The 18,458-nt window shown below is 42.2% G+C and overlaps 1 protein-coding gene across 2 annotated transcripts in view; it reads left to right on the top strand.

Annotated features, from left to right (window-relative positions):
* Window positions 1–18,458, top strand: part of ccnk (cyclin K) — a 42,232-nt gene that overhangs the window by 11,733 nt on the left and 12,041 nt on the right. For both annotated transcript variants that reach the window (XM_068038704.1, XM_068038703.1), the window contains exons 3-4: window positions 7,329–7,410; window positions 17,483–17,614. In XM_068038704.1, the coding sequence (XP_067894805.1) occupies window positions 7,329–7,410; window positions 17,483–17,614 (214 nt within the window). The remainder of the gene's footprint in view (window positions 1–7,328; window positions 7,411–17,482; window positions 17,615–18,458) is intronic.

Raw genomic sequence — 18,458 nt, 5'->3', positions numbered from 1 at the left:
GCGCGCGCTCGCTCTGTCTCGCGCGCGCTCGCTCGCTCGCTCTGTCTCGCGCGCGCTCGCTCGCTCGCTCTGTCTCGCGCGCGCTCGCTCGCTCGCTCTGTCTCGCGCGCGCTCGCTCGCTCGCTCTGTCTCGCGCGCGCTCGCTCGCTCGCTCTGTCTCGCGCGCGCTCGCTCGCTCGCTCTGTCTCGCGCGCGCTCGCTCGCTCGCTCTGTCTCGCGCGCTCGCTCGCTCGCTCGCTCTGTCTCGCGCGCTCGCTCGCTCGCTCTGTCTCGCTCGCTCGCTTCGCTCGCTCTGTCTCGCGCGCTCGCTCGCTCGCTCGCTCTGTCTCGCGCGCGCGCTCGCTCGCTCGCTCTGTCTCGCGCGCGCTCGCTCGCTCGCTCTGTCTCGCGCGCGCTCGCTCTGCCTCGCTCCCTGGACTATTTCCACCATTTTGCTTTTGTCCATAGCTCTCTGCATGTGTTATAAATCACTGGTATTTAGTCAGTGGCTGGTGTGTTTTAAAGTTAGTAATGCTGCACTATTTGTAATATCTATTCTAAAGATCGTTCAGAATATGTATTCTGTCAAATTTGTACCTTGCTGTCTGAATATGTATCTTGCTGTAAATTGATATTACTTATCTACTTGATAAGTAGGAAAAAACACTAATGTTGCAGCTTGCACATCATGGTTGATATTTGTCAGTTATTCCTTGTGTCGCTAGTCTGACTGGAGCATTCATTGCTTCTGACTTCCCCTTCTGAGAATTGATATTCTTATTAAGAAGTTAGAAAAATTGGTTGGGTATAATGAGTTCATCAGAGATCATTTCTTTAGAAATTGAACAATCATTTCTCATTTATCCAATATCAGATACAAACAGGGAATCACAGTCTCCTTGCGTGTGGCAAAATGGCTATGAGCGCTGCATCTATTCAAGAGTTTTTCTGTGATTGAAGCAGGTGCTTCTCACTCTTCCAACCCCACAGAGCCTTATTGTGAGCTGCATCCTTGATTCTTTTTCTGCTGTCTTTGTGCAAAGACAACAGTATATGGCTACATAGAATTATAGAATGGTTACAACGCAGAAGGAGACCATACAGCCCATCGTGTCCAAATCAGCTCTCTGCGAGAGCAACTCAGCGAGTCCTACTCCCCTGCCTTTTCCTGTAGCCCTGCAAATCTTTTCTCTTCAGATAATCACCCAGTTCCATTTTGAAAGCTATGATTGAATCTGCCTCCAGCTCTCTCAGGCAGTGCATGCCAGATCCTAACCATTCACCGCATAAAATAAGTTTTTCCTCATGTCTTTGGTTCTTTTGCCAACCACTTTAAATCTGTGCCCTCTGGTTCTCGACCCTTTCACCAATGGGAACAATTTCTACCTATCTACTGTGTCCAGACCCCTCATGATTTTGAACATCTCTATCAAATCTCCCCTTAACCTTCTCTCTTCTCTTCCAAGGAGAAAAACCCCAGCTTTTTCAAGCTATCTTTATAACTCAAGTTACTCATCCCTGGAACTATTCTCTGAAATCTTTTCTGCAACCTCTTCTATGCCTTCACATCCTTCCAAAGGTGTGGTGTCCATAATTGGACACACTGCTCCATTTGAGGCCGAGCCTGTGTTTTATAAGGGTTCGCCATAACATTCTTGTTTTTGTACTCTATGCCTCTGTTTATGAAGCCCAGGATCCCGTTTGCCACCTTATCTGTTTTCTCAGCCTGCTTTGCCACCTTCAATGATTTGTGTACATATACCCCCAGTTTCGTCTGCTCCTGCACTCCTTTTAGAATTGTATCCTTTATTTTATATTGCCTTTCCTCATTCTTCCTACCAAGTCTAAGACAATATATATCAAGAAAAACAGTGGTCCTAGTATCAATGCCTGAGGAACTTTGCTATCCTCTAGTTTGTCCCCGAAAACCAACTGTTTACTACTCTCCGCTTCTTGCCACTCAGCCAACTTTCTATCCATGCTGACCCTGTCCCATATATTCCAAGGGCTTCAAGTTTGCTGACAAGCCTGTTATGTGGCACTTTATCAAACGCATTTTGGAAGTCCGTGTACACCACATCAACCATATTGCCCTCATGAGCCCTCTCTGTTACGTCTTCAAAAAGCTCAAATAAATTAATCAATCACAATTTGTCCTGTTATGGCTTTCCCTGATTAATCCATATCTGTCCAAATGACTGTTAATTTTGCCCGGAATTATTTTTTCAAAAAGCTTTCCCACCACCAAAATTAAACTGACTGGCCTGTAGCTGCTGGCTTATCTTTATGCCCTTTTTTGAACAAGGGTGTAATATTTCCAATTCTGCAGTCCTCTGGCACCACCACTGCATCTAAGGAGGCTTGGAAGATTATGCCTCATGCCTCTGCAATTTCTAACCTTATTTCCCTCAGACTCCTGGTCTGCATCTGATCTGGTCCTGGTGACCTATCAACTTTAAGTACAGCCAGCCTTTCTAATAACTCCTCCTTATCAATTTTTAGTCCATACAGTATCTCCACTATCTCCTCTTTCACTATGATTTTGGCAGCATTTTCTTCCTTGGTGAAGGCATAAGCAAAGTACTCATGTCAGACCTCAGCCATGCACTCTGCTTCCATGAATAAATCCCCTTTTTGGTCCCTAATCAGCACGACGTCTCATTTTACCACCAATTTACGATTTATGTGCCTCTAGGGTTGCAGCTATGAAGAAAGATTGGATAGGTTGGGGTTGTTTTCCCTGGAATTGAGATTGAGGGGTGACTTGATTGAGGTGTACAAAATTATGAGGGGCCTAAATAGAGTAGACGGAAATAACCCGTTTCCCCTGGCAGGGAGGTCGGTTACCAGGGAACACGGATTTAAGATGATTGATAGAAGGATTAGAGGGGCCATGAGAAACTTTTTCACCCAGAGTGTGATGGGTCTCTGGAATTCATGGCCAGGATTGATGGCGGAGGCAGAGACCCTCTTTTCTTTTAAAAGGTACCTGGACATGCACCTAAGGTGCTGTAAACTGCAGGGCTATGGACCAGGTGCTGGAAGCTGGGATTAGTTTGGGTGGCTAGCTTATTCAGCTGGCACGGACACGATGGACTGAATGGCCTCCTTCTGTGCTGTATTTTGTTCTTTGTTCTAGAAGACTTTTGGAATCCCTATTATGTTTGCTGCCAATCTTTTCTCATACTCTCTCTTTGCTCTTTTTTCACTTCCCTTCTGAGCTTTCTATATTTAACCTGGTTCTCACTTGTGTTGTCAATCTGATAGCTGTCTTAAGCACCCTTTTCTTCATATTCTGTTTTGTCATCCGGAGACTTTTTGTTCTATTTTTCTTCCCAGATCCAGCAATGTCTCTTTCCTCTTTGGAACAGGAACATACTGATGTAGAAAATTCTCCTGAACCCGCTTCAGAAACATTCTTCCCCCTCTCTGCCCTTTACACTATTACTATCCCAGTCTATATTAGGATACTTAAAGTCCCCCAATATAACTACCTTTTGCACCTCTCTGTAATTTCCTTGCAAATTTGTTCCTCTATCTCTTTCCCACTAGTTGATGGCTTGTAGAATATCCCCAATAGTGTAACGGTACCTCAGTTGTTCCTTAGCTCTAGCCAAATCGATTCTGTCCTTGACCCCTCTAGGACATCCACCCTCTCCAGCACTGCAATATCCTTAATACTGAGAGTGATCACCCTGGATATCAAGGCAAAGTTTGACCAAATATGGCATCAAGGACCCCTAGCCAAATTGAATTCAATGGGATGAAAACAGAAGGTGCTGAAAATACTCAGTAGGTCTGGCAGTATCTGTGGAGAGCGAAAGAGAGTTAATGTTTCAGGTCTGTGACCTTTCATCAGGACGAAAATTTTCCGTTGGTTGGAGTCATACCAAGCACAAAGGAAGATGGTTGTGGTTGTTGGAGACCAATCGTCTCCGCCTCAGGACATTGCTGCAAGAGTTCCTCCGAATGGTGTTCTAGGCCCAACCATATTCAACTGCTTCATTAATGACCTTCCTTCCATCATAAGATCAGAAGTGAGGATGTTTGCTGATAATTGTATAATGTTCAGTGCCATTTGTAACTCCTCAGCTACTGAAGCAGTCCACGTCCATATACAGCAACACCTGGACAACATTCAGGCTTGGGCTGATAAATGGCAAGTAACATTTGTGCCACACAAGTGCCAGGCAATGACTATCTCCAACAAGAGAGAATGTAACCATCTCCCCATGACGTTCAACGGCATTACCATCATTGAATCCCCAACTATCAACATCCTGGGGGTATTATTGACCAGAAACTGAACTGGACCAGTGACATAAATACCGTGGCTACAAGAGCAGCTGAGAGGCTAGGAATTCTGCAGTGAGTAACTCCTGTTCTGACAACCCAAAGTCTGTCCACCATCTACAAGGCATATGTCAGGAGTGTGATGGAATACTCTCCACTTGCCTGGATGCGTGCGGCTGTGACAGTACTCCGTAAGGTTGACACCTTCCAGGACAAAGCAGCAAGCTTGGTTGCCATCCCATCCATCAACTTAAACATTCACTACCTCCAGCACTTATGCACAGTTGCAGCAGTGTGTACCATATACAAGATGCACTGCAGCAACTCACCACGGCGCCTTTGACAGCACCTTCCAAACCTGACACCCCTTCCACCTAGAAGAACAAGGGCAGCAGACACGTGGGAGCACCACCATCTACAAGTTCCCCTCCAAGCCACACACCATCCTGACTTGAAAATTTATTATTGTTCCCTCACTGTCACTGGATCAAAATCCTGGAACTCCCTTCCTAACAGCACTCGTACCCGTACCAGATGGACTGTAGCAGTTCAAGAAGGCAGCTCAGCACCTTCTCAAGGGTAATTCAGGATGGACAACAAATTCTGGCCTTGCCAATGATGCCCACATCCCATGAAATGAATTTAAAATAAATTGCCACCAGTCGTCTTTCTTTCCCCTCTATCTTTTTTCTTATCACTTTGTATCCAGGAATATTTAATCCCCAGTCCTGTCCTCCTTTGAATCAGGCTCTGTTATTGCCGCAACATCATATTCCCATGTGGCTACCTGCACCTGCATCTCACAACTTTATTTACCGCACTCCATGCGTTCATCTGCAAGTACATTAAATCCAATTTAGGCCTTATTGCATTTCATCTTACCCTATCTAATTTCTAACTATTTTTTTTTTAAAAAGTGCTTCTGATCTACAATTTTTTTCCCATTTGGGCAAAACTTTACCGACTTCCAAAAGGAAGGATTTTTCACCACTCCGCTCCCCCCTCCCCCACAGTTTTCAGTGAATCTTAGTTGTCATCAGCAATTTTGCCTTGATGTGTGCACATTTCGGCATATTCACATATTGCTGCACCAAGCTCTGCCTTTAAATGTTACCTCGTATCCCTTCAGCATCAGTTGATTCCACTTCCTAGCTGCAAGATCAGTACTGAATGCCGTGCGTCTATAGAAAAAGTTCTAAAATATCTCATCAGTTGAGCAATGGGCAGGGTTGGCTCACAAGGTTGGAATCATAAAAGATTAGCTTAATTTCTAGTCACAAAGATTAGTATCATCTCTGCAGGCAGTTTAGTCCCAATGAATTCTAAGTAAATACTAAAGTATATGTTGGTCTTAAATTGGCACCAATGTTTCCATTGGAACAATCGCCCCAACACCCTTGATCTAATTTTTGACTGATTCTGGATTAGTGTCTCCTCTTGGATTTTATATGCCAGAGAGCTCGAGCCCTAGCTGAAACTCCATTTTGGACTACTTGGATTTGTTCAAATTTCTTGAATTTCTGAGCAAGCTTAATCCTGGAAAAAAAAAGCTCTAGCCCACAATAAAGGAGTTTTAAATAACAACTGATAAGGGTCCTTCGTTTGGAGGGCCTTCGTATTAAGAATATAGGGTTATGGTAATGAATGAACAAGTTACTCAAATATTTGCTTTGTGAAAATCCATGTTAACTCTCCTTAATTCACTCAAACCTCTCCAAGTGCCTGTTAACTTTTTCCCCTGATTATTGTTTCTAAAACCTTACCCACCACTAATGTTAAACTGACCAGCCTGTAGTTACCAGGAATGTCCTTACACCCTTTCTTGAATAAGGGTGTCACATTTGCCACTTTCCAGTCCTTTGGCACCTCTCCCATATTTAGGGAAGATTGGCAGATTAGGGCAAGCCCTTCCATTATCTCCACTCCCATTTTCCTTAGCAACCTGGGATGCAAGCCATCGAGACCAACCAACTTATCCACTCTAAGCATAACCAGCCCTTCCAGTACATCCCATCAATTTTCACCCCATCCATTACCCCTACCATCTTCGCTTATTTTGCCAGCATCCTCTTCCTTAGTAAACACCAATACAAAGTACTCAAGTATTCCATCCTTGCCCTGTGCCTTTAAGCATTTATCACCCTATTTCTCCTTAATAGGCTCGACCCCACCTCTTACTACTTGCTTACTATTTACATGCCGGTAGAAGATTTTTAGGTTCCCTTTTATGTTGACTGCCATTCCATTCTCAGATTCTCTCTTTGCCAGTCTTATTTTCCTCTTCACCTCCCCCTCTCAACTTATTCTATTTGGCCTGGTTCTCGCTTGAAGAATTTACCTGACATGCTTCATCCACTCTCTCTCTCTTTTTTTGATTTGTCATAACCTCTATCTCCCTCATAATCTAAGGAGCCCTGGCTTTGGTTCCCCTACCTTTCCCTCTTGGAATACGCCTAGCCTGTACCTGAAACATCTCCTTAAAGATCACCCATTGTTCCGTTACAGTTCTTCCTGTCAGTCTTTGGTCCCCTTTTGGCCTGGCTAGATCCTCTCTCATCCCATTGAAATTAGACCTCTTCCAATTTAGAAGTTCTACTTTAGATTCTTCCTTGCTCTTCTCCATTACTAATCTGAACCTTAGAGCCTCTGGAGATCGAGGTGGAAATTTGCTTTATTTGTCAACAGTTGCCTGAATCAACTTTAGCTTCCCATGAGCAGCATTGTCTTGACCTAACAGCTTGGAGCAATATGCCAATTGTAGTATCACCTCAGCTGAAGATTGATAACTCAGCACAATTCAGGCTGAATTCCACACTGAGCAATCAACTGGGTTATTGGGGAATTTTGGAAATGTGTGTGGAGGGGTTCTGTGGAAAATATCTCCAATGTTGATGATAAAATCAACATCTAGCCATTTCTTGTAGTAGTACCTGTGATAGCAGCAGTGTTTCATGCATCCTCATTGCATCCCTGTTCCACTCCTGTATTTTGGTTTAGTTTATAGCTGCTGAGGGAAATTATTGCAAGCTAAAACTTTCTTTAACCAAAACTACAAGACATTATGACACACTGGCCACAGGAATCATCTATTTTCATCGTTTTTATATGTTTCATTCCTTCAAACAATTTCCGAGATATGTAAGTACTGATTGGTTTCGTATAGAATGGTTAATGGCGCTCTCATGTTGTGATTATGGCATGTGTGCATTGCTCTGGTATAGCCTGTCTTTCCAACATATTGTAAATCAGCAAAATCACTTTTTCAGTGCATTCAACAATAATACCTTGTATTACTGTAATAAGAGCTACACAGGAGTGTTAAAAAGCAAAATTTGACACCAAGCCACATAAGGCGATATTAGTGCAGAGGGACAAAAACTTGGTCAAAGAGGTAGGGTTTGAGGAATATCTTAAAGGAGGAAAGCGAGGTGGAGAGGTTTAGGGAGGGAATACAAGAGATGGGACGTCAGCATCTGAAGGCACGGCCACCAATGACCGAACAATTGAAATCTGGTACACCGGAACTGGATGAGCACAGCTATCTCTGAGGATTGTGGGGCTGGAGGGATTTGAAAACCAGAATGAGAATTTTAAAATGGAGGAGTTACTTCACCTGGAGTCAGAGTAGGTCATTGAGCAGAAGGTCGTTGTGAAGTGATGCATTTTGGGAAGTTAAACCAGGGCAGGACATATACAATGAATGGCAGGGCCCTGGGCAGTGTTGTTGAGCAGAGATACCTTGGGGTGCAAGTACATAGTTCCCTGAAAGTGACAACACAGGTAGACAGGGTGGTGAAGAAGGTGTATAGCATGCTTGCCTTCATCGGCCGAGGCATTAAGTACAAGAGTTGGGACGTCATGTTACAGTTGTACATAACGTTGGTTAGGCTGCATTTGGAGTACTGTGTGCATTTCTGTTCACCGCACTACAGGAAAGATGTGGTTAAGCTAGAGAGGGTGCAGAAAAGATCCACAAGGATGTTGCCTGGTTTGGAGGGCTTGCGTTATAGAGAGAGATTGGATAGGCTGGGTCTGTTTTCCCTGGAGCGAAGGGGGCTGAGAGGGGACATGATAGAGGTATATAAAATTATGAGAGGCATAGATAGGGTAGATAGCCAGAGTCTGTTTCCCATGGTAGGGGTGACTATAACTAGAGGGCATAGATTTAAGGTGAGAGGGAGGAGGATCAAAGGGCTAAATTTTTCTCACAAGGAATAGTGGGTATCTGGAATGAGCTGCCTGAGGAGGTGGTGGAGGCAGGAACAGTAGCGACATTTAAGAGGCATCTGGACAGGTACTTGAATGAGCAAGGCATAGAGGGATATGGAATTAATACAGGCAGATGGGATTAGTATAGATAGTCATTACGGTCGGCATGGACGCGGTGGGCCGAAGGGGCCTGTTTCTATGCTGTATGACTCGAAGGGCGGAAGGGGAATGGGACTTAGTGAGTTTTTTTAATTATTCATTCATGGGATGTGGGTGATGCTGGCTAGGCCAGCATATGTTGCCCATCCCTAACTGCCCTTGAGAAGGTGGTGAGCTGCCTTCTTGAACCACTGCAGTCCATGTGAAGTAGATACACCCACAGTCCCGTTAGGAAGGGAGCTCCAGGATTTTGACCCAGCAACAGTGAACGTACGGCGATATAGTTCCAAGTTAGGATGGTGTGTGACTTGGTAGGGAACTTGCAGTTGGTGGTGTTCCCATACATTTGCTGCCTTGTCCTTCTGGTTGGTAGAGGGTGCGTGTTTGGAAGGTGCTGTCTAAGGAGCCTTGGTGCGTTGCTGAAGTGCATCTTGTAGATGGTACACACTGCTGTCACTGTGCGTCAGTGGTGGAGGGAGTGAATGTTTGTGGATGGGGCGCCAATCAAGCGGGCTGCTTTGTCCTGGATGGTGTCGAGCTGCTTGAGTGTTGGAGCTGCATCCATCCAGGCAAGTGGAGAGTATTCCATCACACTCCTGACTTGTGCCTTGTAGACAGTGGACAGGCTTTGGGGAGTCATGAAGTGAATTACTTGCCGCAGGATTCCTAGTCTCCACAGCTCACCACCTTCTCGAGGGCAATTAGGAATGGGCAATAAATGCTAGCCTAGCCAGCGACGCCCACATTCCCCAAACGAATAAAAAAAAATTAGTAACAAAGGAGTCCTCGTACATATTGCTGGAGGAGTCACGGGTGAGGGGTATGTGAAGATAGTTTACAGTACAGAAAAGAAGGCGAGAGTTATCTTTGCATTCTAGGATGATCTTGGAATAATGTGCAGTTTTAGCAAATGAGAGCAGGACACATTGGTAGTTTGTTATCCAGCCAGATCTGGTGGTGAATGACTAAACAGTTGAACATCCTATCCATTCATGTCGTCGTCTCTTGGACGTATGGCATTCTCTTGAAGTAGGGGCATTTGCTCTCCAAGTGTGCATTTTATTTACATAGCAAACTGGGTCACACAGTGCACTATAAAACTTGGTGTGTTCTGTGTTTACTGGTATTTCATTTGGTTTCTTCAACCTGACTTATTACAGAAAATTATGAACAGAAATGGATCCAGGTCAATGAAGATTGTAAATGTTCTGAGTGTATATATAATAACCAATTCTAGCATTGCAATTGTTCTTTTGATGATACAGAACTGGCCTACTCTTGACTGTAATCCACAGTATAAGGTTGACTGTAGTGGCCTAGCAGAAAGTTCAGTTGTACACCAGCAGTTGCCACCATCTTGGGGCAACAAGAAAAGAGCAATAAATGCAACCTTGCCAGTGAGGGCTACAGGCTGTGAAACTGCTGACTGTTTCAGTCAGTACAGTGCCTCCTTGATACCTGAACTGCTGGTTCTCTCTCAAATGGAGAAAATGGAATAATGTTAAGTGGGTTTTAAGATTTACAAGCATTTCAAAATGTCTTTGTGGATAAGAAAAGCACCCCTGAATATAGCTTATTAGTCTTCTCAGAAATTGGGCAAATGGCCCTTTCTATAGAAATGTTAAGCTGACAATTTTTTGTCTCTACATTTAGATTAGTTTTTATTAGGATATAATCTGTACGGTATTGCAAGTAATTAAGCCTAGACTGTGAAATTGGCACTGTTCTGAATACTTGCTTTCTTATAAAAGGCCAGAAAGTTTCTGTAGTACTTTGCCTTTGATAAGAGCAAAGTACTGCAGTGGTATGCTGGGTTGCATAGATTGAGGACTGGAATGTATATCAAGTGAAGTAATCCTGCCATTACACGAGTGTTGGTCGGACCTGATCTGGAGTGTTATGGGTCACGTGCACCATGTCCCTGAGCTCAGAAAAGATCCATTAAAAGAAATGGAAGCTGGAGAATAAAACTTGAGGATAGGAAAATTGGGACTCTTTCTTCCAACAGGAAGACTGGGGGATTGCGGGTTGGGTATGAGGGCAGGTTTATGTGCAAGATATTCAAATTAATAAGGCTGAGTTGGAACTATATGTATTGGTACAGTGACAACAAAAATAAAGGGGTATATTTAGGCTGAGGAAGTAGAATTGACTAAGATATAAAGAAGCATTACCTTCCTGAGAAATTGGTTAATGTTCAACAGTATAGCTTCGAAGACAACAAATTATTGTGTGGTTGTATAGACAAGTAGCTTAGATTTATAAGGCAAAATCAAGGAGGTACCTTGAAGAGAACCCCATTCTCTGATAGAACTGGTCAGGCAACAAGGAGCAAACGAAGTGGACTTGTGATCTCTTCCTGCCTTGAGATGTTTCACTTTTAAATGCCAGGATGTTCCCACTCTAGTACTGTTTGAGAACCACAATTTGTACATGGTTATTATTGCTTCTGGGGTGTGCTGTATCTCTTTTTTTGATCTTGTTTCCTTTGTTACTGCAATTGTACATAATGTTATCCACTAGTATTCGCGATTCCTCTCCATTGTATATCCTGTAAATTAGATTAGATTTATGCTCGGCCCCAACAGTAGGTTTGCAGCTAGATGTTTGTCATGTATTGTATTGTCCCCATGCGAGACTCTAGCTGCTTGTGATAAAATGTCCTAGGACTGCCTGGAATAACGGTTTGTGTCTGTCAATGGGTATTACTATGCAACATTCAAACTGCGAACAGATTTTTAATTGATATAAAAATCAAGCTATTGAGGAGTTGAAGGTCCATCTAAAAACCTTTTACCAGCTGCCTAATTGATACCTAGTAGCGATTGTTAATCTGCTAATTGTGTATCAATTGTTTAATTATATGCAGGTGGAGGGTTTTAATTGGGGGTCTTACTTGAGCACTTATAAGCAGACAATTGCTGAGACTGGTGAAGGTTTTTGAGTGAGGAGCTACATATTTGTAATTCTTTTACTCTGTACAATAAACGTGAAACTGAGTCAGGATACGCTCCAGCATCATCCTTCCACAACAAGCTTTTGGGTATTTAACATGATAGCAGAGGATAATTGCTTAAAGCTGAAGGTTGGAAACCAGGAATTCTTTTTACTTAGAAAACTAAAATCTTGCTGGTTATGGTGGAAAGTATGGCAGAAAGCAAATGTAAATTGTCGGTATGATTACCCTCTGATTGTTCTGTGTCTGAACCATATGACTAGTGGAAGAATGAAGTGGATATGTGGACAGGGGTTACATCCCTACCAAAGAGGAAACAAGATATGGCCTTGGCGTTGTCACTTCCTACCAAAAGTAAAATCAGAAGTAAAGTGTTCTGTGAACTGGGTGCTCGTCAGTTGGGTACCGATAAAGGTTTGGATCTTCTGTTAGAATTCTTGGATGAAATTTATACAAAAGATGACCTATTGAATGCGTATGAGACATGGTCAGACTTTGATAGATTTCGGAAAACAGATGGGTATTCAATGGAGGAATATATCATGGGCTTCAACAGACTGTATAGAAGATCGTGGAAACTCAATTTGGAGATCCCTGATTCGGTGCTTGCATTTAAATTGCTCGATTGTGCTAGGGTGTTGCATATGGACAGGCCCCTGGTTCACACTGGGGTTCGAATCTTCCCTGTTAGATCAGATGTCTGCTGCCTTAAAAAAAAAAAAATTTGGAGACAGTTATTTCCTGCAGCCCTGGTAGAACAGATGGGTATTCTGTGGTGACGCAAAGAATGGAGGCCTCTGTTTGCTAGATATTGAGATGGTTCTGATACTGGATGCAGACATAAGTAAAATGTAATAGTTAAAGACAGGAGCAATGAGGATGAAAGTACCTTTAGCAGGACTAAATATTACAGCGGGAGACAGAATTGAAACAGCAATCATAGGCGAATGAATCTCAGGAATGCCCAAGGAACAGTTAATAGGTGCTTCAGATGTAATTCAAAGTATCATTATGCAATGAACTGCCCAAAGCGGAGAGGCAGAGTCCTTGAAATAACTCCTGTCACAGAATTCTGAGGCAGAAGAAGATAATGAATATGAACAAATTGTACTAGTCACCAGGAGTTTTAAACCTGTGATGAATGTGATAGTTGCATATTTGTTAATCTGTGCTGTATTAGATGGTGCTTGCACATCAACAGTACGTGGAACTGATTAGTTACAATGTTATCTAGATTTACTTAGTAGTGAGGATCGACATGAGATTAAGGAATATAAAAGTACTATCAGCTTTAGGTTTAGTGATGACAACACATTGAAGTCACTGAAGAGTGTAGTAATTCCATGTAAAATAGCTGGAGTAAGCCACTTTATCAGTACTGATGGTATCTCATGAAATACCTTTACTGTTGAGTAAACCTTCAATGAAAAAGGCACAAATGAAACTTGATATGGAGCATGAAGAGGCAATTGTTTTGGAAGTCAGTTAATTTGCAGTTTACCCAGTCAAAACATTATTATATCCCCTAACAAAACCCGATATTTCTAGTCCGACTGTTTGAGAAGTATTAATGGCATCAGGTGATAATCAGATAAATTTACAAGACAATTTGCTCACCCTTATCGGAGATTAAAAACACTGCTAAAGGATACAGGTGTGATTGGTGAAGAGTATACAAGGATAATAGAGATTAGTGAAAAGTGTGAAATCTGCTTTTAAAAAAAAATAGTATCCGAGGACCGCACATCCTATTGTAAGCCTTCCATTGGCATGTGACTTTAAAGAGCTAGTTGCCTTGGATTTAAAGGTATGGGACAAAGACAAGAATATTTCCATTCTACGTTTTATAGACCTAGCAACTAGATTTAGTCTTTCTACAATAGTAAATAGCCAGGACAAAAAGGTGATTATTGGTAAAATCTTGGAGAAATGGATAGGGACTGGACTTGGGGCACCAACTAAGTTTCTGACTGATAATGGAGGGGAGTTTGCCAATGACTAGCTCAGGGGCACATGTGAAAACATGAACATTATGGTTGTGAATACTGCAGCTGAAAGTCCTTTTCAGCAATGGGCTCTGTGAAATGAATCTCAATGATTAATGAAATGCTGCATTAAATCTTAGCTGACCAACCAAACTGCAAGTTGACAACTGCCCTGGCATAGGCAGTTCATGCAAAGAATTTGCAGATGGTTGGAGGATATAGTCCCTGTCAATTGGTCTATGGGCAAAATCCCAAATTGCCTTCTGTACTGTGTGACAGTCCTCCTGCTCTAGAAGGTACTACAATTAGTACCATTTTTTCTGCACATTTGAATGCTTTACATGCAGGGAGACTGGCTTTCGTCAAGACTGAGGTGTCTGAGGAATCGTATAAGGCCATCTGAAGTGGAATTTAATTCCAGAGATCTGGTGTATTATAAAAGAGAGGGTCATAGGGAATGGAAGGGTCCTGGTAAGGTAATAGGTCATGATGGTAAGACAGTAGTTATCAAGCTTGGAAATTAATCTGTTGAGGTTCATTCCTCGTGATTGATTAGGGTTGATTACAAAATCTCAGAATCTGCGCAGCTGATAGAGGAGAAACGAGGCATCTTGTATCTCAAATGCTTGTGTTTTGTGATGAAGGCCCTGAGGAACAGAATACTATCCAACCCTTGATCTATTGTAATGTGAGCAATCATGATGCTTTGGAAACAGCTATCGCATCCAAAGGCCAATTGTCCCAAGTAGGTACTCCGATGACATTTGTTCCAAAGGGGTCTAAGAAATGGAGGGATGTAACAATTTTGGGACATGCAGGAACATTTACTGGCAAGTTTAAATATTGGTAAGATGGTCAAGAAGCAAGGTCCAAGGACTGGCAGAATGGGGTGAAAGAGTGGAGAGTAGGAAACATGGAAACGTAGAAAATAGGTGCAGGAGTAGGCCATTCGGCCCTTCGAGCCTGCTCCGCCAATCATTATGATCATGGCTGATCATCCAACTCAGTAACCTGTTCCTGCTTGCGCCCCATACCCTTTGATCCCTTTAGACCCAAGATTTATATCTAACTCCTTCTTGAAAACATGCAATGTTTTGGCCTCAGCTGCTTTCTGTGGTAGCGAATTCCACAGGCTCACCACTCTCTGGTTGAAGAAAGCGCAGTGCAAGTTCTAATAGTGGGTCTGGAAGTGACTCTCGCATAAGGAAGCGATCACATACTGGAGAAAGCGCCTCCGATAGTGCACGAGTAGTCCAGAGGGAGATCTTGTAGCAGTAGTCCAGTAGGACATCAATGTGCTAATAGAGGCTGTAGTTTGAGCAGATTCCACAACGAAACGAAGGCTAGTGAGCAGTCTCTGAATAGAACTAGAAGCCGAAGTCCTCGAGACTGTGACGTTTCAGTGGCTGCCAATAAACGTGAGGATAAACTCATAAGAGAAGCAAAACATAAAGAATTGGAGAGAGTTTGGAGGTTAATCTGAGTAAATTGCCCCTAGTGTAGGTAGGTAGGAGAATTGAGGGAAGGTGGGGATATGGTAGGGAATATGGGATTAATGTAGCTTTAGTATAAATGGGTGGTTGATGGTTGGCACAGACCCAGTGGGCCGAAAAGCCTGTTTCAGTGCTGTATCTCCCTATGACTCCCTACTGGATAGGGGATAGCCAGCCTTGTCACGTAGATGGATTTTTACTGAAAAAGTCCTTCCTGATGGAACTTATAAGGCGAGGTTAGTTGCGAGGGGTTTTGAAGAGTGATTGGATGATATCAATGTTAGAGTGGACTCTCCCACAGCTGGAAAAGTAATCTTGTAAATCTTTTTTAGCTGTTTTGTCCACATATTCATGGGAGTGTAGATCCATTGACATAAAAGCTGCATTGCTGCAGGGTGATACCACCTAAAGAGGCAGCAGATGCAGAAGGAAAACTATGGAAACTGAGCACATGCGTCTATGGCCTGAATGAAGCTTCCAGCGTCTGGTATTTCTCAGTGAGTTCTGTTTTATTGAAAATTGGTTGTGTTCAACTAAAAGCAGATCCTGCCATGTTTTATTGGTATAAAGAGAAACTTTCAGGCATCTTCATGATGTGCGTTGATCTCTTATGGGGTGGTATTGCGGATTTTGAGAAATATGTTAAGATTAGGGCAAAATTTAAGATTGGGAGTCAGGCTTGTGAGGCCTTTAAATATATTGGTTTAGATATTAAGCAGACTAAGTCTGGAATAACTTTAAAACAATAATCCTATTTAGACATTGTTACTCCCATCCTGGTTAATCATGCTAGGTCATCACAGAAAGACGATATATCTAAAGCAGAGACTGAGCAATTGTGAAGCTTGATTTGTCAATCAGACTAGACTTGATACTAGTTCCAATGTGCTGGAGTTGAGCATGATGATGAAGCCTCAAAGTTGAGAATGTTTTAAGAGCAAATAAAACATTAAAAATTTAAATCTGGAGAAATGTGTACTGAAGTTCCCATCCTTAAGTGACCCAAAGAACATGAAGCTAGTAATGTTTAGTGATGCTTCACATGCTAATCTTCCTGATGGATATTCAAGTGCAGCTGGTTTCAGAATATTTCTGATGGGTGAAAATGGGAAATGTCCTTTGGCTTGGGAAACTAAAAATAAAATTGTTCATTAAAAGCACTTTAACTGCTGAAACACTGGGTCTTGTGGCGGCAGTGGATATGGAGTTCTATTTGCCAAATATTTTTGGTGACATTCTGAGCAAGGGACTTACTGAAGGTAGGCTACCCATTGAATGTTATGTGGATAATCGTTCCTTATGTGATAATGTACACTCTACACAGAAAAGACTATGCATTGACCTTGCTGGATTGAAACAAATGCTGGAGGGAAAGGAAAACTCCAAACTTAAATGGGTAGATGCAAGTCATCAGCTATCTGATTGTTTCACCAAAAGAAATGCTAGTACAAAGCAATTGTTAGGGGTGCTAGATGAGGGGTGTCTCAATGTAATTAAAGCTAAAGTGCTTTTAACAAATTGTTTTATTTTCTTAGCTTCTCAAGCTAAGAACAAGCTTTCTGGAATTTTAACAATATTAATGCTGTATTTATGATAAATATTTGGTTAAAAGTAAGTGTTGGTATGGTACCTTAAAATCGACTTTAGTCTGAACTTCTGACATCTGTATTCCAGAATACATTGTCCCTGGTGCCAAACTGGTTATACATGCATTTCCAAGAGTTTGTGTTTGGTGAATTTGTTTTTGTCTCTCACCCCAAACAAAAGTCTGCATCTTGATGAAAAACTTGAAACCAACTTTAGAGTATACTTGCATTGTAATATAGCACAGAAATGAAGACGGTTGAAATATTATCCATGTTAGTTTTGCAGAGCTAAGCCATGCATGGTGGTTTTCTTGTGTAACAGTGCAGCATTTCGCCATTGCATTGAATGGTAGAAGCAGGTTCCCCTATTGGCTGTGCCATCTGACAAGCCAAGCACGATGAGAAAAAAAACTCAGGCGCCATCAGTAATGTGTAGCTCTGAGAAACTAATTACAGAGCTTGGCACAGGCTTGAAGCAGATTGGATAGCTGGCGGTTCAGCTGAGGAAAGAGCATGGCACAGGAAAATAAACAGTAAAATACATTTAGTTTACTTTTTAAACAATGTCTGGGGCTTGCAGTGACTGCTATTAAATGACATTGACACTTTAAAAAGAACTTTAATGCATGATTTCATGGTGTTCTGGTTGGATGCCAATCCCTGCTGATTCCATATTGTTCTGTTGAAATATTCTTTACAAAATCTGAACAGTGGGCATCACAAAGTTGCACTGTCTTAATACATTTTGTTCGCTGCAGCAGATGTCATACTCGTGTTTTCCTAACTTAACCATTTCTTCTTTTATATTAATTTACTTTGTAGGTTACAGGAGCCTGCTGTCTCTTTCTGGCTGGGAAAGTAGAAGAAACTCCCAAAAAGTGTAAAGACATCATTAAAACTGCACGAAGTTTGCTGAATGATGTACAGTTTTCACAATTTGGAGATGATCCCAAGGTTAGTGTTAATTTTGTATAGTTTTGTATATTTTAAATATACACATTAACAGTGTGGTAAATAGTTTTTGTATCTGCAATCCTCTATGGTCAAATTTTATTTTTAACTGGTACTTATCTCAGGGTTTCTCATTGAATACTGTAAAATCTGACACAAGTATTACATACTGCACCCCCCTCCCCCAAGGTGAAATAATATTTGATGGAGTAAGGAGGTGTAGATGCAAGCAGATATAATCTAATAAGTGTGAAACAAAAACAAGAAATGCTGGATTCACTCAGCAGGTCTGGCAGCATCTGTGGAAAGAGAAGCAGAGTTAACGTTTCGGGTCAGTGAATCCAGCATTTCTTGTTTTTGTTTCAGATTTCCAGCATTCGCAGTATTTTGCTTTTAATCTAATAAGTGTGATTGGCTAATATTGAGTATCCCTTGACCGAACCTTGCAGACTTGTTTTTGTAATCCATGCTGAACTGAAATTGTTGCAGAGTGAAATCCCTATGCACTGTGATTTCCATTTATAAGGATCATTGATGTTCGACGTATAGTCCCTGGTCCAAATTCAGTCCATGTACTTCTTTGATCTAGCCCATAAGATCCTTTTTTGCTTGAAGGGGAAGGAGGGAGGAGGAAAAGAGTAGAGGTGAAAAGAATGAGATGAGAGTTAGAGACAGGCTTTGGAGAATAGGGACTCCAAATGTTTTCTTTATGAATGGGGGTTTGTATCTAGAGTCATGGAGAGATACAGCACTGAAACAGGCCCTTCGGCCCACCGAGTCTGTGCCGACCAACAACCACCTATTTAGACTAATCCTACGTTAATCCCATATTCCCTACCACATCCCC

Source organism: Heterodontus francisci, chromosome 9 (genome assembly GCF_036365525.1).
Source record: "Heterodontus francisci isolate sHetFra1 chromosome 9, sHetFra1.hap1, whole genome shotgun sequence".
NCBI lineage: Eukaryota > Metazoa > Chordata > Chondrichthyes > Heterodontiformes > Heterodontidae > Heterodontus > Heterodontus francisci.
Note: the sequence above shows the minus strand (reverse complement) of the source record. Positions and strands in the feature narration are given on the sequence as shown.